The 25,638-nt window shown below is 40.9% G+C and overlaps 1 protein-coding gene across 2 annotated transcripts in view; it reads left to right on the top strand.

Moving 5' to 3' along the window:
• Positions 1 to 19,888, top strand: part of LOC143038603 (serine-enriched protein) — a 43,329-nt gene extending 23,441 nt beyond the window's left edge. The window contains exons 6-10 of one of the 2 annotated variants that reach the window (XM_076208040.1): positions 2,821 to 2,980; positions 14,552 to 14,736; positions 16,229 to 16,381; positions 17,962 to 18,140; positions 18,524 to 19,888. In XM_076208040.1, coding sequence (XP_076064155.1) covers positions 2,821 to 2,980; positions 14,552 to 14,736; positions 16,229 to 16,381; positions 17,962 to 18,140; positions 18,524 to 18,701 — 855 coding nt within the window. In that variant the 3' untranslated portion in view covers positions 18,702 to 19,888. The remainder of the gene's footprint in view (positions 1 to 2,820; positions 2,981 to 14,551; positions 14,737 to 16,228; positions 16,382 to 17,961; positions 18,141 to 18,523) is intronic. The other variant, XM_076208041.1, reaches the window with a different exon arrangement.
• Positions 19,889 to 25,638: the final 5,750 nt, after the last annotated feature.

Below are 25,638 nucleotides of genomic sequence, written 5' to 3'. Positions count from 1 at the left end.
TTAGAAACATAATTTAAGCTCATTATATTGATAACTGATACTGCTTCAGTTGAGGCAGTGATTGAAGCAAAGGTGGTAAGTTTACAATATGTAGTAGATATTCATAAACTGAGTTTACAACATTCATGTATCCAGAGAGACTTTATCATAGGGTTTGCATTTAATTTATCTATATATATATTTATATTATCATTGTTTATAGTAGTGCCATTTTATCATGGTTTCAAGCAGGAAGGATATGTGATAAATCAATCAATCTGTTGCCCCTGGTCTCTCTTGTTGAAGACGTGCAGCCTCCAGGAAACTGGTAACAGCATCCGGTCTTGACCATAAATCGTTCAAAGAAGATATTGTGTTATTATCTGGGTATGATAAGTATTGAACATAGTAGTATGAGGTGTTCTGTGTCTTCTGTGTGGTAGTTGCATCTGGGGCAGTTTGAATCTGTGGCCAGGCCTGTTTTGTGTTGGTACTGTCTTAATGATGAATGGTGTCCTGAGTGCAGTTATGCCAGTGTGATTCTTGTCTGGTGTGGGAGGACTTTCTCTGTGGGACTTGTATCTGGGAGTTGTTGTAGTATTGAATTTGATGGTCTTTCTTAAAGGGCTTGATTAGTTATCTGGGTGTTAACATGTTTTTGTGAGGTTTGGGTGGTAGGTTGTGGTAGATGCTTGAGTAGTATGCTGTTAGTGTAGTTTTTTGTTTTATTCTATTGGCAATGCTTGTGAGATGTAGTGTAAAGGGTTTGTGTTGTTCAGGGTTTGGCATAGAATTGTGTTCCTGTTATTTTCGTGTGATATTCTATTGGAAGGATTTTGGTTTCTGAGTGTAGATGCCCTATATGGATGGTTTTGGTGCATCCTGTTACAGTGGCATAGCTAAGTAGGGGGGGCAGCCTGCTCTGGGCAATACTTTTTGGGGCTGGCACTTTGATGTTATATTTTTCCTTTTAAAGGTTTTGATTCAATTTTCAATCAATAAAAGAAATGTCTGAATATATATAAATAAACTTTAAGGGGTTAATGTGCTTTGTATTAGTGTATTCCTTCCAGGGAGGGGTGGCAAACTTGAGGGCCACCCCAGGCAGCAAAACACTAGCTATGCCACTGTCCTGTTATTACTCTCAGTGCTCCATTCTGTAGTGTTTATAAGTTGTTTGTGTTTGACTTGCTGATTGTTGGAAGCCATGCTATGGGAGCATATTCTAGAATGTTTATGGACTATTTACAGATGGTTATTAGTTTATTTTTGTTTCCAAAAGTCTGTGCTACTGATGTTTTTTTTTTTTGTTTTTTTTATCCTCATTGACAAGTCCTTGATATGTGGACTGAATATCATATGGATATCAAACATTAGGCCTAGAATTTATGGGTTCCTTTCTGATAGAAGTATCGGGCCAATCAGCTTGATCATATATATAATCACACAAGAAACTCATAGTCGGAGAAAATAAACTGAATGAAAGAAGATTCTATATTTCAGCTACCAACTGTAGCCCTCTTCAGGAAAGTACATAAGATAGAGGACAAAGGGGACTTATAAGCTACAGAAACAAAGGAAAGAGGGGGAACGTGGACTGATGGCATCACTCGGACACAAGGTAAGATGGGATGAAGGGGGAGGGGGAGGGTAAGGTGGAGGAGGGTTGTAAGCTTTGTATGAGCCTACTCACCGCCGCACAAAGCTTACAACCCCCCTCCACCTTACCCTCCCCCTCCCCTGCCACCCCATCTTACCCCATGTCTGAGTGATGCCATCAGTCCATGTTCCCCCTCTTTTCTTTGTTTCTGTAGCTTATAAGTCCCCTTTGTCCTCTGTCTTATGTACTTTCCTGAAGAGGGCTACAGTTGATAGATGAAATATTGAATCTGCTTTCATTTGAAGTTAATTTATCCAACTGTGGGTTTCTTCTGTGTTATTTATAAATGTGCTACTACATGTCTGTTTAAATATACATATATATATATATGGTATATATATATTTATATATGTATAGATTTTTTTTCCTTTTTTTTTTTTTTTCTTTCTTTCTTTATGGTTTTCTGGGGTGAGTAATGTTACTGTTGATTTCTGGGGTGAAGCTTCCATTCTTTTATTTCTAAGCCACTGTTCTAGTTTGTTCAAGTATGCCTTAGTGTTATTTGCTGCTATTTAATATTCATTGTGCTGGGTTATTATTGTCAATTTATTTGTATTATGAGAGAACATTGGTGTTCAGTTCTGCTCCAAAAGTTGGTAGATCACTCAAAAAGAGGTTGAACAGAAAGGGTGAAAGTATTGCTTCTTGAGGAACTCTGTTTTAGGACCATAAGTCACTTAGGGAAGATGTATTTTGTCTGAGTTAATGTGAGGCATTGTAGTACAAGGTGTTTTGTGTGGTGAATGCATCAGGGACAGTTTGAATTTGCAACCAGGATTATTTTGTGTTGATACTGTTTTGATGTTGGATGGTGTCCTGAGTGCAAGTGTCTGAGTGTGGTTCTTATCAGGTGTGGGAGGATATTTTCTGTGTTTATGTATGCAGGGTTTTTGTTGAAGAATTGAGTTTGGTGGTCTATCTTAAAGGCATTGCTAAGTGATCTGTGTGTGTATGTTTAGCATGGTATTGGTGATAGGTTCTTATAGATGTTTGAGTAGTATGCTGCTGGTGTAGTTTTCTGTTGCATTCTGTTGGTGGTGCTTGTGAAATGTAGTGTGAAGGGTGTAGTGCTTAGGTTTCTGGTATAGAATTGTGTTCCGGTTATATTTATGTGGTGTTTGTTCTATGGGGAGGGTTTTGGTCACTACAACAATCTCCATGATATTCTAAAATGTTTACAGCTAGCTTTGGAAGAGGAAGATGTATGGAGAGGAGTGTTGAACTGGGCCAAGCATGGTGCGGGAGTGACACAACCCACTCTGCACTGGACAGAGGAGGAGCGGCTACGTGTGTGTCAACAGCTGCAAGGGGTCATCAACCATGTTCGCCTCCTTCTCATTGGTACTTTTTCAAGGGCAATATTTGTGGTACTGTTGTTCTTTACTTCTTTTCCTTTTTACTCTAAAGTATATTTGCATTTTCACACATTCAATGAAATTCTTTCATTACCTAAGTTACAAATGTTGCTCATGATATAATACATACATATACCAAAGGCTTTTTCCCCCTTACAAAGGAGGTAGCCAAAAAGAAAAAGGCATAAAAACCATTCCCACCCATTCCATCCCTAATACACTCCACTCCCCTCTACCCTCTACCCTCCCTCTTATCTTGGCACCTCATGGATGACAGGACATTCCTGCATCTTGTCCACTGCCCAGGGTCAGAAGCAGTGTCGCAAGACACAGCACGTCCACAGCAAGGCCGCTTCATTAAATCAGTGACACCCCCTCTCCGTTCCCTCATGCAGAAAAGGAGAAGACGGGGAGAAATCCCTTCGGGCTGCATCAAATTTTTCTCACACATACTACCTCACCCCCAATCCACCTCATGCATCACAACATCATCCATATACGACCATTCTCCATTCACCCTTGTCTTCTGTCCTCTCCCGTCCTTCCTCAACAGACATTCCCCTCTTCCCCAAAACCCCATTCACCCTATCCATCGATCTCATCCTAGGTCGCCCCCTCATGTTCACTCCCCCCACATCTCCCTTCCATACCTCTTTTACTAGTCTTTCTTCACTCATTCTTTCCATGTGTCCAAACCATCCCAATACTCTTTCATCCACCCTATCTCCCAACTCCCTTTCCACCCCTGTTCTCCTCCTCACCTCCTTATTTCTCACTCTATCCAGCCTTGTAACCCCCATCATACTTCTCAGACACCTCATCTCAAACACATTCAAACTCCTTCTCTCTTCCTCTCTATGTTCCATGTTTCTGCCCCATATAGTGCTGTTGGCACAATCACTCCTTCATACAAACTCTTCTTAGCCTCCATTCCCAAATGTCTATTCCTCATTACACTTTTTAATCCACCAAGGCACTTACTTCTCTCAATCTACATTCTACCTCCACCTCCACTCCACCCTTTCCTGCCACATTTGCACCCAAGTATCTAAAACTATCCACTTCCTCCAGTCGCTCTCCCTTAATGCTCACTTCCAGTCTGCTGCCACGTTCACCCCTTGTACATCTCATCACCTTACTTTTACCCACATTTATCTTCAACTTTCTTCTTTCACACTCTCCCAAACTCTGTCACCAACTTCCTCAATCCCTCCTCAGATCCTGCTACAAGCGCAGTGTCGTCCACAAACAACAGCTGGCTCACCTCCCACTTTTCTCCATTTTCTTTAACCATCTCCAATCCCTGACCCACCACCCTTGCATTTACCTCTTGCACCACCCCATCCATGTACAAGTTGAACAGCCAGGGTGACATAACACATCCCTGACGAAGTCCCACCTTTACCTCGAACCACTCACTCTCTCCATTCTTAATCCTGACACATGCCCTACTACTCTTGTAAAAACTCTTGACAGCTCCTAGAAGCTTTCCTCCTATCCCATATATCTGCAAAACCTCCCACAATGCCTTCCTGTCTACCCTATCATAAGCCTTTTCCAGATCCATAAAAGCCCAAAAAATCCTTACCTTTTCCTATAGCTTTCTCACATATCTATCTTACCACAAAAACCTGATCTATGCAATCTCTACCTGTCCTAAGTCCACACTGTTCCACACCAATTACTCCCTCTGTTCCTCTCCTAATCCTCTCAATCAAGATCCTCCCATAAGCCTTCCCAACTACACTTAACAAGCTAATCCCTCTGAAACGACTACACTCACACTTGTCCCCCTTTCCCTTGTAAAGTGGAACTATACAGGCACTCCTCCAGTCCTCCGGCACTCTACCCTCTCTCCAACAAACATTAAATAACCTCACCAGCCAGTTCACCATCACTGTACCTACTTTTTTTAGACATTCTGCATGGCATCCATCTAGACCAGGTGCCTTACCTGCTCTCATCATCTTAACAACTGCCTTCACTTCATCCTTCCTTATTTCTCCTCTATTATCCTCACTCATCACAGTCATTTTCTTAGCACTTCCCACTGTAACTATCTTTCCCTCCCTATCCTCCTTCACATTTAGCAACTCCCTAAATTACTCTGCCCATCTTTCCCTTACTGACTTCTCTTCCATTATCATCTCTCCATCTGCACCTTTTACCTTTTCTTCTCTACTCGATTCACCTCCTCTTCCTCTCTTAATTTCTTTCCAAAACATCTTTTTATTATTTTCAAAATTTTCTGTCATACTCTTACCCCATTTCACATCTGCTCTCCTCTTTGCCTCCTTTACCTTGTGCTTTACTTCTCTTCTCTTTTCTTTGTACCTCTCATATGAATCCCTCGTCCTATTTTGTAACCAATCTGTGAAAGTTCGCTTCTCCTCTTCTACAACCTTCTTTGTTTCCTCATCCCACCATTCACTACCCTTCCTTCTATTTCCTCCCATCCTTCTTGTTCCACACACCATCTTTGCACACTTTGTGACTCCCTCATTGAACCATCCCCATTCCTTATCCACTCCTAGCTCTACTCTATCCTTCACTCCCCCCCACTCCTCTCTCAGCTTCATCTTGTACTCCTTCTTCTTTTCCTTTTCATTTAAGGAGTTGACTCTAAGCACCTCCCTACCTTTTGTACTTTTCCTCTTTCTCCATCTATCCTCCACTCTCAACTTACCTTCCACCAAAAAATTATCAGATATTCCCCCACTCTCTCCCCTTAGCGCATGTACATCCTTAACTCTTCCTATTATACTCCTATCTACCACTACATAGTCCATTAATGCTCTGTCTACCACCCTTCCATCCACCACCCTCTCCCATGTGTACTTATGCTTGACTTTCTTCCGAAACATTGTATTTGCTATCATCAACTCTCTAGACACATCACCATCAACTCTCCACTACGATTCTTTCCTGGAACTCCACATTTCCCAACCACTCCATCATTTGGTTCATTTCCTACCCTAGCATTAAGGTCTCCCAATACTACTACATTGAAGTTCCTCCCTAATCCCTCTATGCACTCATTTAAATCTATCCAAAAAGCCTCTCTTTCTTCTACACTCTTCTCACTATCAGGCCCATATGCACTTACAAAAACCCACATCTCCTTTCCCTGTTTCACCTTCATCCATATTATCCTTGAAGAAACCTTCCACTTCACTACACATTTACCATTCTCTTCACTTACTAGTATAGCCACCCCTTCTCTCCGTTGCCCTCTCTTCACTCCTGAGAACCTCCCAACTACACTCCCAAACTCACACTCACCCTTCCCTCTCAACTTAGTTTCACTCAAAGCCAACACATCCATCTTTCTTCTCACAAGCATATTACCTATCTCTTCCCAAATAGAATAGATGGGAAAACAAGTAACAAATGAACATTGAGAACTAAAAAAGCATGAAAAATTAATCCACCCAGTATCAATGAAGCACTTGGAGCCATATGAAGAAAAATACTTCACCAAAACAGCAATTCAATATCATTAACAAACACTTCTCCAAAACAAGTTTCAAACACACAAGTCCAGAAAATATATATAAAAAGAAAAGAAAAATAGACCAAAAATCAAACTTGTCACATGTTACTACCACCCCCCTTCTCCAACACAGATGTGGAAGGGGAAGGGGCATTAGATAAAAATGGAAAAATCCTATGCTGAAGATCCAGGTAAGATCTCAAATATCCATCCAAAATACCTCAGCTCAAGCCTGGGTCACCCATTCAAAATTCTCATCAAATGTTGTGAATTTGAAGAGCTGGAAGGCAACTTCGCTTACAGTAGCCTAGATTTCCCTTAGGATAATTCAACACTATATATGTCTAATATTCATATAGGTTTTACTTCTCTTTGGTCACCATTCTGCTTCTCAATATATGACACAAAGGTAATTTGGTATTTGGAGATTCAACAAATAAAATATTATAACTTGAGTCAGTTTTACTCAAATGAATTTACTTAAGCTACGTAGGTGTGACAGGGGTTTCAAATGCAAGAAAAGTCTTGACTAATATATTCAACCACTCCTAGATCTACAACAAAAATTCAACCATCTGAAAAAAATATATATATTATCCATATTAAAACCAAACAATCACTAGAAAACCCAGCATCCTGCAAATCAATTGTATTACTATCCACAATAGAGTGGGTAGCAGCTGAAATGGAGAAAAAAATTAACATTACTTTTAGTGGTTTATCAGCCCTTATATGCATAAATGTTTGGAGATTACACTCTTATGTTTATGTACATTTAAAAATGTCAGAAGAGTAAAAGTTTTTATATACATATATCTCAAAGGACCTTTTTCCTTTTAAAAGGGAGGTGGTCAAAGCACGCAACCACGGCACACCCATCTCAAACCCATTCATTTTCCCTCCCATCTTAGCATCTCACGGATGAAAGGCCATCTTTGGCCACACCACACCGGTCAAGTCAAAGGCAATGCAGTGAGACAGTATTATAAGAATAGGTCAAGTCAAAGTGCTTTGTAGGCATCTGATATACATTGTGTGTGTGTGTATATATATATCTATATTTGAACATTTTTTAGAAGCTCCGCCATGGGATACGAACCCTGACCCGTGCGTCGATAATCACGAGGCCAAGACGCTAGCGACCATGCTACATGGTGATGGTTCAAAAGGACTGTACTAGTCCCCGACCACGCTTCACGTAACATTGGAAGATCTAGTCTCATTTTCATCTAATCCCGTATTAGGCGAGCCCTAATACGGGATTAGATGAAAATGAGACTAGATCTTCCAATGTTACGTGAAGCGTGGTCGGGGACTAGTACAGTCCTTTTGAACCATCACCATGTAGCATGGTCGCTAGCGTCTTGGCCTCGTGATTATCGAGGGCTCGCCTAATACGGGATTAGATGAAAATGAGACTAGATCTTCCAATGTTACGTGAAGCGTGGTCGGGGACTAGTACAGTCCTTTTGAACCATCACCATGTAGCATGGTCGCTAGCGTCTTGGCCTCGTGATTATCGACGCACGGGTCAGGGTTCGTATCCCATGGCGGAGCTTCTAAAAAATGTTCAATCTGTCTTAAACATACACAACATATCTATATTTCTACAGATAAGTCACAGAAGTGGCATGTGATCAAATAATTTGCTGGTAACCACTAAGGAAAACTACAAATACGAAATTCCCAAGCACTTTTGTGTATTTCAGGGGAATACAGATGAAGATATCAACAGTACAGACATTTGGTTATAATATAAGGAAAAAAAATTCACCAAACAAGTGATTCTAGGAGAGGTAACAGAGTAGTAGAGGAAATAAACCATAATGGTCATTACACACAAAAAGCACAACACGGATACAATCTGAAAATGTCATAGAAATTAATTTTTGGTAACAATTTCCAACTTGTTTACATACATATACCAAAGGCTTTTCCCCCTTACATGAGAGGTAGCCAAAAAACAAAGGCATAAAAACTCCCACCCATTCCATCCCCAACATACTCCATTCCCATCCACCTCCTTCTTTCCTTCTCATCTTAGCACCTCCTGGATGACAGGTCATCCCTGCATCTTGCCCACTGCCCTGAGTCAGAAGCAGTGTTGCAAGACACAGTCCATCAACGACAAGGCTGATTCATTATATTGGTGATCCCTCTTTCCATCCCTTCATGCAGAAAAGAAGACGGGGAGAAATCTCTTCGGGCTGCATCAATTTATTTCTCACACATACTCCTTCACCCCCCCATCCCCCACCCTTTTCCTCTCATGCATCACAACATCCATACACAACCATTCTCCATTCACCCCTATCCTCTGTCCTCTCCCATCCTTCCTTAACAGACATTCCCCTCTTTCCCAATGCCTCTTTTACCCCACCCATCCCTCTCATCCTAGGTCACCCCCTCATGTTCACTCCTTCCACCTCAGCCTTCCACACCTCTTTTATTAGTCTTTATTCACTCATTCTTACTTGTTTACAAATATTACTAATAATAGAATTATCCAACTTATATAAGCCACTACTAATGTTCAAATTAGTAACTTTAGTACATTTAACGAGACTGTCTATGATGTTTCAGTTGATAATTGAATTATAGACTTGTGTTCTACATTGGTTGGAGGTATTAGAGGTAAAATATTTTTTTATTCTTCTCTCTATTGCATCACCTCTGTGACTGGTGTTTTCCATCCAAGGAGGTGGTTCCTGGTGCAGAGTTCCAGGAAAGAATCATAGTGGAGAGTTGATGGTGGAGATGTGTCTAGAAAGAGAGTTGATGATAGCAAATACAGTGTTTTGGAAGAAAGTCAAGCATAAGTACACATGGGAGAGGGTGGTGGATGGAAGGGTGGTAGATAGAGCGTTAATGGACTATGTAGTGGTAGATAGGAGTATAATGGGAAGAGTTAAGGATGTACATGTTCCAAGGGGAGAGAGTGGGGGAATATCAGATCATATTTTGGTGGAAAGTAAGTTGAGAGTGGAGGATAGATGGAGAAAGAGGAAAAGGACAAAAGGTAGGGAGGTGCTTAGAGTGAACTGCTTAAATGAGAAGGAAAAGGAGGAGTACAAGAAGAAGCTGAGAGAGGAGTGGGAGGGAGTAAAGGATAGAATAGAACTTGGAGTGGAGGAGGAATGGGGATGGTTCAAGGAGGGAGTCACAAAGTGTGCAAAGATGGTGTGTGGAACAAGAAGGACGGGAAGAAAAAGAAGGAAGGGTAGTGAGTGGTGGGATGAGGAAACAAAGAAGGTTGTAGATGAGAAGCGAGCTTTCACAGATTGGTTAAAAAATAGGATGAGGGAGTCATATGAGAGGTACAAAGAAAAGAGAAGTAAAGCACAAGGTAAAGGAGGCAAAGAGGAGAGCAGATGTGAAATGGGGTAAGAATATGACAGAAAATTTTGAAAGTAATAAAAAGATGTTTTGGAAAGAAATTAAGAGAGGAAGAGGAGGTGAATCAAGTAGAGAAGAAAAGGTAAAAGGTGCAGATGGAGAGATGATAATGGAAGAGAAGTCAGTAAGAGGAAGATGGGCAGAGTATTTTAGGGAGTTGCTAAATGTGAAGGAGGATAGGGAGGGAAAGATAGTTGAAGTGGGAAGTGCTAAGAAAATGACTGTGATGAGTGAGGAAAATGGAGGAGAAATAAGGAAGGATGAAGTGAAGGCAGTTGTTAAGATGATGAGAGCAGGCAAGGCACCTGGTCTGGATGGATGCCATGCAGAATGTCTGAAAAAAAGGAGGTACAGTGATGGTGGACTGGCTGGTGAGGTTATTTAATGTTTGTTTGAGACAGGGTAGAGTGCCGGAGGACTGGAGTTGTGCCTGTATAGTTTCACTTTACAAGGGAAAGGGGGACAAGTGTGAGTGTAGTAGTTTCAGAGGGATTAGCTTTAGTGTATTTCAGCCTCTGAGAAAGCAAATAAGATTCTAGGACTGATTGCGCGATCTTTTGATTTCAAAAGTCCATCGCTCATTAACAAGCTATATAAATCGTTAGTTCGTCCACATTTGGAATATGCTGTTTCTGTATGGTCACCGAATCTCATTAAAGACATTGACAGATTGGAAAAAGTACAACGGCGAGCCACAAAACTGATTCCAAATATAAAAAATAAATCATACGAAAATCGACTAAAACATATGAATCTGTTTTCCCTAAAAAAGCGTAGACTCAGAGGTGACTTGATACAGGTGTTTAAGATTCTAAAGGGAATTGACAACATCAAAAGTGACAAAATTTTCACATTGAATGAGAATCAGACAAGAAACAATGGTCTCAAACTATCCGGAAATAGATTCAATTTGGAAGTTGGTAGAAACAACTTTGCCAACCGTGTAGTTAATGAATGGAATAAACTTCCTGCACAGGTAGTGCAATGTAGTTCAGTTCGAAGCTTTAAGACTCATTTAGATAAACACCTAAGCAAGATGCTGTAATGAATATAATTTATTTTATATTTGTTTTTGCTTTGTTATCATTTGTCTGTTTGATTTTCATTTATTATTAGTTATGTGTCAATTTATTATTATTTACTGTTTACCTGTTTGTTTGTTATTCAACTATACCTATGCATTTATTTATGTATTTTGTTTGTTGCATATATTATTATAGTTTTTTTTTTTTTATAATTATTATTTTATTATTATTATGATTTTTTTTTCCGCATCCGACCTAGATATGGACCAAAAGGTCTCCTGTTGGCATGTTCCGCCTTTGTAATCCTTTGTAATTGTAGTTGGGAAGGCTTATGGGAGGATTTTGATGAGAGGATTAGGAGAGGAACAGAGGGAGTAATTGGTGAGGAACAGTGTGGGTTTAGGACTGGTAGAGGTTGCGTAGATCAGATTTTTGTGGTAAGACAGATATGTGAGAAAGCTATAGGAAAAGGTAAGGATGTTTTTTGGACTTTTATGGATCTGGAAAAGGCTTATGATAGGGTAGACAGGAAGGCACTTTGGGAGGTACTGCAGATATACAGGATAGGAGGAAAGCTTCTAGGAGCAGTCAAGAGTTTTTACGAGAGTAGTAGATTTTGTGTCAGGATTAAAAATGGATAGAGTGAGTGGTTCGAGGTAAAGGTGGGACTTAATCAGGCATGTGTTATGTCGCCCTGGCTGTTCAACTTATATATGGATGGGGTGGTGCAAGAGGTAAATGCAAGGGTGGTGGGCCAGGGATTGGAGATGGTTAAAGAAAATGGAGAAAAGTGGGAGGTGAGCCAACTGTTTGCAGATGACACTGCGCTTGTAGCAGGATCAGAGGAGGGATTCAAGAAGTTAGTGACAGAGTTTGGGAGAGTGTGTGGAAGAAGGAAGTTAAAGATAAATGTGGGTAAAAGTAAGGTGATGAGATATACAAGGGGTGAAAGTGGCAGCAGACTGGATGTGAGCATTAAGGGAGAGAGACTGGAGGATGTGGATAGTTTTAGATACTTGGGTGCGAATGTGGCAAGAAAGGGTGGAGTGGAGGTGAAGGTAGAATGTAGATTGAGAGAAGCAAGTAAGTGCCTTGGTGGATTAAAAAGTGTAATGAGAAATAGACATTTGGGAATGGATGCTAAGAGGAGATTGTATGAAGGAGTGATTGTGCCGACAGCACTGTATGGGGCAGAAATGTGGAACATAAGAGAGGAAGAGAGAAGGAGTTTGAATGTGTTTGAGATGAGGTGTCTGAGAAATATGATAGTGGTTACTCGGCTGGATAGAGTGAGAAATGAGGAGGTGAGGAGGAAAACAGGGTTGGAAAGGGAGTTGGGAGATAGAGTGGATGAGTGTTGGGATGGTTTGGACACATGGAAAGAATGAGTGAAGAAATACTAGTAAAAGTGGTGTGGAAGGCAGAAGTGGAGGGAGTGAACATGAGGGGGCAACCTAGGATGAGATGGATGGATGGTGTAAAAGGTGCTTTTGGGAAGAGAGGAATGTCTGTTGAGGAAGGATGGGAGAGGACAGAAGACAAGTGAATGAAGAATGATTGTATATGGATGAGGCTGTGATGCATGAGGTGGAATGGGTGGGGGATGGGGAGTGAGGTAGTATGTGTGAGAAAAATTTGATGCAGCCTGAAGGGATTTCTCCCCATCTTCTCCTTTTCTGCATGGGGGACAGAGAGGGGGGGTCGCCAATTTTATGAAGCGGCCTTGCTGTGGATGTGCTGTGTCTGCGACACTGCTTTTGACCCAGGGCAGTGGACAAGATGCAGGGATGACCCATCATCCCGGAGGTGCCAAGATAAGAGAGAGGGTGGAGGGGAGCAGAGTGTATTAGGGATGGAATGGATGGGAATGTTTTTTTTGTTTTTTTTTTACCTCCCTTGTATGGGGGAAAAATCCTTTGGTATATGCATGTGTAATTCCAAACATCTTCTGTCTGTTTATTTACAACCATATATAGTATGGAACTGAGTATGGACACTCGGTACGTATTTTAACTATATAAATTTATGTACAAGAAGCGATGAATTATATCAATTAATATCATTTATATGGTTGAATCTGTCTGTTGAGAATGCAGGTGTTCTCGGTTGAATCTCAGGTCGAGCCAACTTGACTGCGGGTGAAATCACACAATGGGTGTCCTGTTGAGGCTTGCTGCCACCACCCAGATCTGACATAGAGTAGGCAATGCGTGCGCATGTGCACATACATACATACATACATATACCAAGGCTTTTTCCCCCTTACAAGGGAGGTAGCCAAAAAGGAAAAGGCATAAAATCATTCCCACCCATTCCATCCCTGAATACACTCCACACCCCTCCACCCTCCCTCTTATCTTAGCACCTCCTGGATGACGGGTCATCCCTGCACCTTGTCCACTGCCCTGGGTCAGAAGCAGTGTTGCAAGACACAGCACATCCACAGCAAGGCCACTTCATTAAATCGGCGACCCCCCCTCTCCGTCCCCCCATGTGCACACTAATATAAAATAGATAATTCTTAAGGGCAAGTACAGGTGAGGACCACAATGGAAATAAGCTTACATGCTTTTTTGTGTTATCTTCAGCATTTGTAATTGTTATTTCGAACTATGTGTTCTTTTCTTTATCTGCGCTTCATGTACATTGATTCAATGCCAAATAAAATTACTTACTAAAAGCATACCGACATCTCTTGCAGCAAAATTATATAATAAAATGGGTGAAGCCTTAGCCCAATCAATATAATGATTAAGTTCTTTCATATGAATAAATAATGCATTTGAATTTTGTGCAGTTCTAACACTATACTTCTGTTGTTTGATCCTAAATATGAGTTCATTGCCTGTTTGCTAACAGGCAAGTAACTCGCAACTATGGTCAAACAACACAAGTATAATGTTAGAATTGCACAAAATTCAAATACATTCTTTATGTATATGAAAGAACTTAATCATTATATGGACCAGGCTAAGGCTTCAACCATATTATCATGTACTCTGATTATCAACAGAAACATCATAGAGAGCAGTCGGGTTAAATATACTGAAGTTGATAATTTGAATATTAGTAGTGGCTAAGTTGGATAATTTTATTATTAGTAATATTTGTAAACAAGTTGGAAATTTTTACCAATTTTTTTTATGTTCTAAGATTGTATCTATGTCATGCTTTTCATGTGTATTGACCGTTGCAATTTATTTCTTCTACCACTCTGTTAGATCTCCTAATATCACTTGTCTGGTGAATTTTTTTCCTTATATTGTTACCAAATGTCTGTACTGTTGATACCTTCATCTATATTTCCCTGGAGATGTGAAATACATGAAAGTGCTTGGGAATTTTCTGTTTGTTGTTTTCTTTAGTGGTTACCAGCAAAAAAAAAAATTATATATATATATATATATATATATATATATATATATATATATATATATATATATATATATATATATATATATATATATATATATATAATAAATTTTTAAACCAGATTCAGTTAACTCCACTCTACCTTGGTCTCTTATTTTAACCCTTTTACTCTCTACAGGGTTTCTGGTGAATAAAATCATCTGGCAGCAGCCAAAATGAAATGTAAGTCATCAATAGCAGTTAAAATAGTGCATATGTTGTAACTCGACAGATAGCCAAGTATTTGCAGAGGAAGTGGAGCCAACAGGAGCTGTACCAATGGAGCTCTCTCTAGAAAGGTACCGATATGCCGCTCTACCTAATAAATTCAAGGACAATGCTGCCACTGCCGAAGACAAACGCCTTCAACCACGAGTCTCCCTCAAGTTATTCGCAGGATCGCAGATTCTTATTAATGTGAGTTGCTCTTTTTATATATTGTATCCATCCATACATATACTAAGGGCTTTTTCCCCTATACAAAGGAGATAGCCAAAGTCAAAGCCATAAATACACTCCCACCCATTTCATCCTCACATACTCCACTCCCATTCACCATACCTCCCTCCTTTTCTTGGCTCCTCCTGGATGACAGGTCATCCCTGCATCTTGCCTACTGCCCTGTGTCAGAAGCAATTCAGCAAGACACTGCATATCCATAGTAATCCCATAGGTGTGCTGTGTCTTTGTTGCATTGATTCTGAACCACCACCTTATAAGCTGGTGGCTAAATCAAAATGTACACCCACTCTTCACCCTTCCAAAACTCATTTGTTTCCCTTGTTATCTTAGCTTTTTAGGACATAAGAATGGAGGAGACTGTAAATGACCATATGTTCTACACTAGGCAGTTTCATGTTCCTTACTATGTGTCATACCTATCCATAAAGTTATCTTCTCTTAAAATATCCTATTGCTTCAGCACTCACTAGAGAAGAGTTTGTGGATAAAGGGTCATCTCTCTCCCCACTCAGTGATCAGGTCAGATGCAATGCAGCAAAACACAGAACCTCCACAGGAGGTGCCCAACAGGCAAAACTGGTTTACCTCCAAAGATTCATAGCATGGCAACCTTCCCCTCTCATCCAGTTGAGAATTTACAGAGTAGATAGGAAATCTCTTCACTCAATGTCAATTCCTCATCTTTTCTGAACAACTCTCCATTAACACCTCTTTCTTGCCCTCTCCCTTCCTTGCTTAACAGATGTTCCTCTTACATCCAGTGCCTCTATCACCTCATCCATCCACCTCATTCTCCGTTCCACTCTTCCTTGACCCAGACAACAAGACAGTATTTCTTCCTTGAGGGTTTTGTGGGCCAGTCATTGCCAGTTCCCTTGGACCCATCTCCTGCATGAGAGACCTCGGCTAACAAATACATACATACATATACAAAGAGCTTTTTCCTCCTCAAAGACAGGTAGCCAAAGTCAAAAGTCATAATTCCATTCCCACCCATTTTATCCTCACCCATTCCACTCCCATTCACCACCCTTCCCTCCCTCCCTCTTTTCTTAGCTCCTCCTGGATGACGGGTCATCCCTGCATCTCAACCATTGCCCTGGATCAGAAGCAATGCAGCAAGACACAGCACATCCACACCAAGGCTACTTCATTTAATTGATAACCCCCCTCTCTATCCCCTCATGCAGAAAAAAAAAGAAGACAGGGAGAAATCCTTTCAGGCTGTGTCAAAATATCACTCGCACATAACCACACCCTATCCCTTCCCATCCCCCACCCACTCCCTTCCATGCATCAACATGCCAACAAATGGATTAGAAAATTACTTGCTCACCCTTGGCAAGAACACAAAAATCTCTTCATTGACCTATGAGCCGAGAACTGAGGTAGAAGATTGATTGATATATTAATTGAAGGAATAAATGATCTACCTTTTATGTTTCAGGAAAAGATGACCTTGCAGAGAGTGTTGAACAGCTGGTATGGTGTAGGCAAACAAATGTGGAGGTTGGTATACCGGGCCTCCACACACGGATATTCGGCTGATGCTTTTCACCGGCACTGTGATGGCATTGCTCCGACGTATACAATAGTTCTGGTGAGTGGAAAAAATTCTAAGTAAATGATTATGCTTTTACATTAATCATATATTGATACCATTCAAGGAAGCTTGCTGGCTGAGCAGGTTAGGGCTTCCTTACTTGCGGTAAAAGTGGAGGGATGGCGGTTCGAGTCCTGCCACCAGTGAAGTTGAACCAAGGGCATGGTTCATTAAATTCCATGCTACAAAAGTCCTCTATGAGGGGCACCATCCTAGCCTTCTAATAGGGGGGAGTTTGTGACATTAAACCATATTGGTACCATTCAGAATATCTCTTAAGTGGCTTATGGGTTCACCCAGAGGCTCATGCCAGTTTCCTGAAGGCCATGGGTCTTCTGCAAAAGAGACCAGGACCAATGGATTAATTGATTGGTACCATCAGAATTTGAAGCAGCCTTGCTGTGGATGTACCGTGTCTTGGTGCATTGCTTCTGACCCAGGATAGTGGACAGGAAACAGGGATGACCCGTCATCCATGAGGAGCTAAGATGAAAAGGAGGAAGAGGTGGTGGAGGGGAGTGGAATGGGTGGGAGTGGGTACGTGCCTCTGATTTGGCTACCTCCCTTATAAGGGGGGAAAAGCTCTTGGTATATAGATAGATAGAAACATCAGAATTTTTAACATTTTGAACCTAAATACTAACCAAGTGGAACGTGTTGACCAGGGAAGAAAGAATGCGAAAGTGAAAGGAGGGAGACTGTAAATGGAAAAAGGGATAATACACCATCAAGGGATGTTTTCCTCACATGCTTCATTATCTATTTCAAGTGGATGAGGAAAGGGTTGCCACATGGCAAAAGACTGGAGGTAAACATGTTCCATCTGTTAAGCCTTTTTGTGGAAAAGTTATGCTTGGCACATTACATTTGACCCAGGCAGTTTGGTAGTGGGACAAGGTGACCCTTTATCCCAGAGGTCCTAAGATGGGTTTCATTTGTTTATGTGTTGGGATACTGCCTCTTACCCAGAGCAGTGAGGGAGATGCAGGGATGGCCCGTCTTCCAGAAGGAGCCAAGATAAGAAGGAGGGGAGGGGAATGGGAGTGGAGTATGTGGGGATGGAGTGATTTTTTTTTTTAAGCCTTTGGTATATGTACAGTATGTATATGTGTTTTGGGAGTGTCATTGTGTAAATGAAGCAGTGGGAGTAAACCTGCTTTGGAGGTGCTCTCTCTCTCTCTCTCTCTCTCCCCCCTCTCTCTCTCTCCCCCCTCTCTCTCTCTCCCCCCTCTCTCTCTCTCCCCCCTCTCTCTCTCCCCCCTCTCTCTCTCCCCCCTCTCTCTCTCCCCCCTCTCTCTCTCTCCCCCCTCTCTCTCTCTCCCCCCTCTCTCTCTCTCCCCCCTCTCTCTCCCTTCCCCTTCCTCCCCCTTCCTCCCCCTTCTCCCTCCCTCTTCTCCCTCCCTCTTCTCCCTCCCTCTTCTCCCTTCCTCTTCTCCCTCCCTCTTCTCCCTCCCTCTCCCTCTCTCCCTCCCTCCCTCCCTCCCTCCCTCCCTTCTCCCTCTCCCTCTCTCTGGGTGTGAATATCAACCTTTCCTCTGCAGTTATGTAACTAAACTGATATTACTGCCTTTTGCTAGGGCCAACATGGTGAGATCTGTGGAGGTTTCAGTGATGTTCCTTGGAGCAAAACTTCCATGAAGGGACGTTATGTGGCATCTGACAAAGCATTCCTCTTCACCCTTGTGAACACCCAGGACCTTCCACCCACAAAGTTCCCAGTTGTTAAGAAAATGTTTGCCATATGCTACCATCCAGAGTAAGTGGAGAAATTTTCATACCTGATAAAAAGAAATATATACTAGATTTAAAGCACTATGGTTTACTGTAGTTGAAATAAACATTTAATTATTGGGTATCAACATCTCTTTTTCTCTGGTAACCATAAAAATATATCAAAGTTTATGAAAAAGAGAGCGATAAAGGTATGTAATAATTTTCATACACATGTTCCCAGGAATGCAAACATTATTTTAATGGTTCCACAAGGGGACAATGGCTAAGAAACACTGCAGTAGAGTATGCCATTGTGTCATGATAGAATAGCATAAGAATATCAGGTAAACATGATTCATTTCACCTGTTATGTTTTTTTTTTTTCTCTCGACTATCCTCTCATCACTATGAAACCCTTATTTTCAGCTGTGGTCCCATTTTTGGTGCTGGTGCGGACCTTTTCATTGCCAGTAACTGCCAGCAGAACCGTGACAGCTACTCCAATCTTTCACACTCTTATGATGGAGAAAGTGCATCCTGTAATACACTCATGGGCGACTACAATTTCACTGTCATAGATTATGAAGTATTCACACCTAAATAGATGTATGTCATACTTTCTAAGGTGCAGATACCAATACTGGTGTACTATGTGAATGAATGTTGCTGTGGATCCATGTAGTGCTGTACGTTATGAAATATAGCATTAGGTTTTTTTAAGAAACCAAAATAATTCCCTTCCATTTTATTGTCTTAGGAATAGAAAATATTTATAAGTGCTAATGTGAGTGACATTGGTACTAATTAAGTCAGTAGCTAATTTAGTTAGCAACCATACAAAGGTTTGCACAGTTTCTGCATGAGGTCTGAAATACCAGCAATACTCTTTTCCTGTAAGTTTTTCTCTGCTCGTGGAATAATGAAATGAAAGCACAAATTCAAGCGAAAGGAAGTACAGTTTTGTACAGCTGAAGACTAGCATAATAATCCAGTCAAGAAAGTTAAAAGTGAAGTGAATCAATTATCTTTTTTGGCCTTGGATAACAAAATGGAAGCTGAAATTGGGCTATTGATTTGAATAAATGACTACGTAGTTCTATCTGTCCAGTAGTATTGACAGGTACTTACAAGGGGTGATCCTCTGAAATGGATAACAGAGACTCGTCTCACTGTGGCCCACCCTCAGAACCTGTCAAAACCATCGCCTTCATTTAGTGAACTTGAGTAGTCTGGAAGTGAGCATTAAGGGAGAGCGACTGGAGGAAGTGGATAGTTTTAGATACTTGGGTGCAAATGTGGCAGGAAAAGGTGGAGTGAAGGTGGAGGTAGAATGTAGATTGAGAGAAGCGAGTAAATGCCTTGGTGGATTAAAAAGTGTAATGAGGAATAGACATTTGGGAATGGATGCTAAGAGGAGACTATATGAAGGAGTGATTGTGCCAACAGTACTGTATGGGGCAGAAACATGGAACATAAGAGAGGAAGAGAGAAGGAGTTTGAATGTGTTTGAGATGAGGTGTCTGAGAAGTATGATTGGGGTTACTAGGCTAGATAGAGTGAGAAATGAGGAGGTGAGGAGGAGAACAGGGGTGGAAAGGGAGTTGGGAGATAGGGTTGATGAAAGAGTATTAGGATGGTTTGGACACATGGAAAGAATGAGTGAAGAAAGACTAGTAAAAGAGGTATGGAAGGCAGATGTGGAGGGAGTGAACATGAAGGGATGTCCTAGGATGAGGTGGATGGATGGGGTGAAGGGGGCTTTGGGGAAGAGGAGAATGTCTGTTGAGGAAGGATGGGAGAGGACAGAAGACAGGGGTGAATGGAAAATGGTTGTATATAGATGATGTTGTGATGCATGAGGTGGAATGGGCGGGGATGGGGGTGAGGTAGCATGTGTGAGCAAATTTTGACGCAGCCCAAAGGGATTTCTCCCCGTCTTCTCCTTTTATGCATGGGGGGGTCGCCGATTTAATGAAGCGGCCTTGCTGTGGATGTGCTGTGTCTTGTGACACTGCTTCTGACCCAGGGCAGTGGACAAGGTGCAGGGATGACCCGTCATCCAGGAGGTGCTAAGATGAGAGGGAGGGTGGAGGGTTGTGGAATGTATTCATGAATGGAATGGGTGGGAATAATTTATGCCTCTTCCTTTTTGACTACCTCCCTTGTATGGGGGGAAAAAGCCTTGGTGTATTTATGTATGTATGTATGAGTGAGCCCAAGATCTCTCTCCACCAACTTTGACTATGTTTCCTCCAATCTTTCATATTAAAAGAGAGCTGACAGCTGGTGTCTGCTCACTTCCTATTCCTATAAGCCATTGCTATAAAAACAATCCCACACAATGGTGCAAACACAATCTGGAGCTTCTTATCAGAGAGATCTAAAAGAGGCTCTTTGGACCATTATCAGACACTGCTGAACTGGTGGGTTTCATTTCTTGAAACTTGAGGCAGCATTTATCCTTATTATTGATATTGGCAGAAAGATGAGGTTACATGTGAGCAAAGCAACCTTTTAATTTTGATCATATGTGGTTATTGGTCATTAGTGGTAAAAAAAAAAGTGCCATGGTATCACATAAGAATCCAGTTGTGACCATTTTCTATCTCTATAGTTACTGTGCATATTATCTTTATGGTATGCCTTGTGCGTTGCTTATATTCCTATATTGTTTACAGTTATATATGAAGCTTTGTTCAGTGTCACCTGTAAAAGGGCTGAAAGTTGAAACCATATGTTTAATACTAGCAAGATGTGTTTGTCTCTCCTATAATGTGGTGATTTAGTATAACTAAATAGGATGCTAGTAATAGAGTAGCAAATTGGGTTTCTAGATGAAGAGTCATACAGCCCATGTAGTTTCCTAGATGTTCTAGAGTGGTTAGGTGGTATCACTCCTTCCGTGTGAGCAAGAGGATCATGGATTGATTCCCCTCAGCCATTTGCCCAAGTTGCCCAAGCCTATAGGGCACTGGTGATGGCCTTGACCACAGTTCAGCATCTCCTAGCATGTGATCATCACTATTTTGAAGAGTAGCTAGAAGAGTTCTTAGGTGGTCAGTTTAGGCTGTGCTATGTGTCAGTAATTACTGCTTCTGAGGTTTTCAGTAGCAACCAATGTATTTAAGGTCAATGTTTGACAAGAGCCAAATACACATACAACGGCCACAATCCGTTGTATCAAATGCATTACGTAATAATGTTCTGAGGTGGCCAAATGTTACTGTGTTTTTTTCTAGTGTAGACAATCAGAATTGTATGGTATTCTGTATTAATAGAATGTTGTACTATCTCCACTTATACTCTAGAGCACTGATTTTCAGCCAATGTGCGACAAAGCACCTGTAGGAGTGCATTTGAAGTTTTAAGGAGTCTGTTCTCCCTCAAACAAGGATCCCTTTTTGCTGCGGTCATAACAGATATGTACAAAATTTTTAAAATCTTGTGTTAGCTTATGAACACATTATCATTAATTTTCTTTTAAATAATCAAATCTGTCCTTAAATGTTGATCCTGTACCTCGGTCATTTAATTACCCGATTTACTGTGCCTTGAAATGAGAAGAGTTGAAAATTAGAGCTCTATAGTAACCAATTATTTGATGTGATGGTGCTCTGCAGTAGCCAAATGCGCTAGGCAATTTTCATGATATACTGAGAACCAAGGATGCATAACAGTGGTACTCGGAAAGAATATTCTTATCCTCCAGTGGGCATTTTTTTCTAAACCTGTTGGTAAGAGTCCACAAACAAGTGTAATAAAGTAGTACTTTTTCTATTTGGGGTAAATGCAGTATTCATTTTACACAAATTATCTTAATTACTGTACTTGGAATGTCATGTGATATAAGCTGTTTCATGTGCACAAGCTAACCTACAGTCATGTTCAAAGTGTTCTAGACACTTGTAATTTTGTATTTAAGTTACCAATATTGTCCTTGATAGTTAAGACCAGATTTAAAAAGTTGGGACAAGGGAACCTACAACAAGAAGTTACCTGTTGATAAAACTTGAAAGAATAGGAAAACATACGCTGGAAATTAACATATTTGCAACTCAATCTTAAAAATTGTGCCCAAAATTATCTGGACGCAAAGAAAATAAGTATCGTACATACAATGAGACCATGACAAAATGAACATTTCTTAACACTTTTGAAAGTAGCATTATTACTATTTAGTGTGAAGACCTTTGTTATCAATAACAGCTTGATGTCCCTTGGTATAAGAATGAACTAATGTATGACACACTTCAACAAATATCTGGTGCCATTCATCTTGAAGAATATCTCAGAGTTCCTGTACTGTTTTATGGTTTCTTGCTTTTGCTCTTTCACCAAGTATCTTCCAGGTATTTTTTATAGAATTCAGGTCTGGGGTCTGTGCAGGCCAGTCTAGAACCTCAGTTTCGTAGTCAACTAAAAATTACTTCAGCTTTGCGGCATGGCAAAGAGCACTATCATGCATAAATATACCAAGTTGAGAAGCAGCAGCATGCAGATGAGGCCCAACATGTTGGTGCAATAATTCCTTGTACACCTGCACATTCACTTTGCACTGTAAGCGGTTAAGTGGCCCAGTGCCCTGTACTGAAATTATGCCCCAAACCATGATGCTCCCACCACCTAACTTTACACTGCTCTTGATGCAATTTTTAGATAATTTTTCACCTGTCTTGGGACAAAAGAGGAGGAGGGGCCAAAAATCCAGGAGCCTTGCAAGAAAAGAGGGAGGAGTAGTGAATGGAAGTGGAGTATGTGGGGATGAAATGGATGGGAGTGGATATATGCCTTTGACTTTGGCTACCTCCCTGGTAAGGGGGAAAAAGACCTTGGTATATGTATGTATGTCTTGCAATGAACAAATCTTTTGCCATCTGAGCCAAACAAATTAAACTTTTGATTCATCACTAAAGTGGACTGAGGTCCACTGATCCTTTGACCATACAATGTACTCCATTGCAAATCTTAGTCTTTTCTGTTTGACCAAAGGTGTGCGAGCATGGAAATCTTTTTCCTTAAGATGAGATGACACAGTTTGCATAGAAACATTGATTACCATAGTCTCACTGATCTCACAGGAAACTGCTGCAGCTGTCGCAATGCAAACCTTCCTCACGATGCGGCAAATTGCTTGATCTTGCTTTACCATAGTTTTTCTTGACCTACCAATGGGTTTTCCTGCCTTACAACCAAGCTGTCTTGTGACACTGCTTCTGACCCAGGGCAGTGGACAAGATGCAGGGATGACCCATCATCCAGGAGGTGCCAAGATAAGAGGGAGGGAAGTGGGTGGAGGGGAGTGGAGTGTGATGGGGATGTAATGGATGGAAGTGGTTTTTATGTCTTTGTTTTTTGGCTACCGCCCTTATAAGGGGGGAAAGAAGCCTTTGGTATATGGTACAACCAATCTTGTCATACTTCTTCAAAATGTCATTCAGTACACATTTGGGACAGTTTCACAATTAGTTCTCGCACAGAGAGAGAAGTAGTATTTCGAGGTATGTTCACTGTGGAAGGGCTAGGCCTGTACTGAAGTTATATTCCAATAATGTGAATAAAGTAAATTTTGTAGATAATAGGCAATTAAGTGAATTAATACAGGTAAATTAAAGTATCTGGATCACTTTGGCCACATTTTTTTTAAGATAAATTGCAAAAATACAAATTACTTTCAGCATATGTTTTCCTATTCCTTCAAATCTTGTCTAGAGATAACCGATCCTTGTGGGTTGCCATGTTCCAATTTTTGAAATCTGGTCTTAATTACCAAGGACAATATTAGTAACTTTAACATGAAATTACTTGCCAAGCGAGTTAGGGCATTGTTATTTGCAGCCAAGGACAAGGTGATGATAATTTAAACCCTGCTCGGGGCGAGTTGAACTAAGGGCATGGTTCATCAAATTCCATTATACAAAGTCCACTGTAAGGGGAACCATCTTAGCCTCCCGATAGGGGGGGGAGTTTGTGAAATTAAACCAAATTGCCATCATCACAAGTGTCCTGAGCATTTTGGACATTCCTGTATTTGGTAAGTTGATGTGATCTTTTTGAGCAAGATAGGTAAAGGATAAAGTATTGAAGATTAGTGAAAACTTTCCTTTGCAAACTCGTTTCTAAACATGCAGAGATGTCATACTACTCATACTGATAATCAGGTGCATGTTACAAGAAAACTTGGTGCCAATTTATAAGTGTATAGTAATAAGGAAGGCCATTTAATGAAAATTGTGTGATTTGCAAGCCATTTTTTATATGAAACTTATGAGAATAATAAGAGGAATGCCTGGTTAATGCATTGCAGGTATAATGCCATGACAACTTACCTTTTTTTATGTTACTTCTGAAAATGTGCGTATAAGGACATTAATGATTTTTTTTCAAGCACAAGTTTTGTTGTGCTTCAATTAGCTGCTGTATACAGTAACAGGCAAACTCTGACTCGCAAGAATAATTATCTTGTTTTGCATCGAAAATATAAGCCACAATGATAATAGATTGTAGTTTGTGTTCCAAACATTCATATGTAATATATTATTGTAGTTAATCTTTTATAATAAATGAACTTAAGAGAATATGTTCCAATTTACCTTCTCATGAATGAAGTAATCAATTGTAATTTGTAAAGAATATGTAATGCAAGATGGGAGTGGAGTATGTGGGGATGGAATGGATGGGAGTGGTTTTTATGCCCCTGTTTTATGGCTACCTCCCTTGTAAGGGGGAAAAAGCCTTTGGTATATGTATGCATGTACATACATATACCAAAAGCTTTTTTCCCCCTTACATGGGAGGTAGCCAAAAAACAAAGGCATACAAACCACTCCCACCCATTCCATCCCCTACATACTCCACTCCCCTCTATCCTCTTCCCTCCCTCTTATCTTGGCACCTCCTGGATGATGGGTCATCCCTGCATCTTGTCCACTGCCCTGGGTCAGAAGTAGTGTCGCAAGACACAGCACATCCACAGCAAGGCCACTTCGTTAAATCAGCAACCCCCCTCTCTATCTCCTCGTGCAGAAAAGGAGAAGACAGGGAGAAATCCCTTCAGGCTGCATCAATTTATTGCTCATACATACTCCCTCACCCCTCTTGCATCACACCATCATCCATACACAACTATTCTCCATTCAACCCTATCTTCTGTGTTCTCCCATCCTTCCTCAACAGACATTCCCCTCTTTCCCAATGCCCCTTTTACCCCTTCCATCTCATCCTAGGTTGCCCCCTAATCTTCACTCCTTCCACCTCTGCCTTCCATACCTCTTCCACTAGTCTTTCTTCACTCATTCTTTCCATGTGTCCAAACCATCCCAATACTCTTTCATCAACCCTATCTCCTAACTCCCTTTCCACCCCTGTTCTTCTCCTCATCTTCTCATTTCTCACTCTATCCAGCCTAGTAATCCCTATCATACTTCTCAGACATTTCATCTCAAACACATTCAAACTCCTCTCTTCCTCTGTTATGTTCCACATTTCTGCCCTGTACAGTGCTGTCGGCACAATCACTCCTTCATACAGTCTCCTCTTAGCAT

The sequence above is a fragment of the Oratosquilla oratoria genome, chromosome 24 (assembly GCF_046742065.1).
Source record: "Oratosquilla oratoria isolate Oo_2021 chromosome 24, ASM4674206v1, whole genome shotgun sequence".
Lineage (NCBI taxonomy): Eukaryota > Metazoa > Arthropoda > Malacostraca > Stomatopoda > Squillidae > Oratosquilla > Oratosquilla oratoria.
Note: the sequence above shows the minus strand (reverse complement) of the source record. Positions and strands in the feature narration are given on the sequence as shown.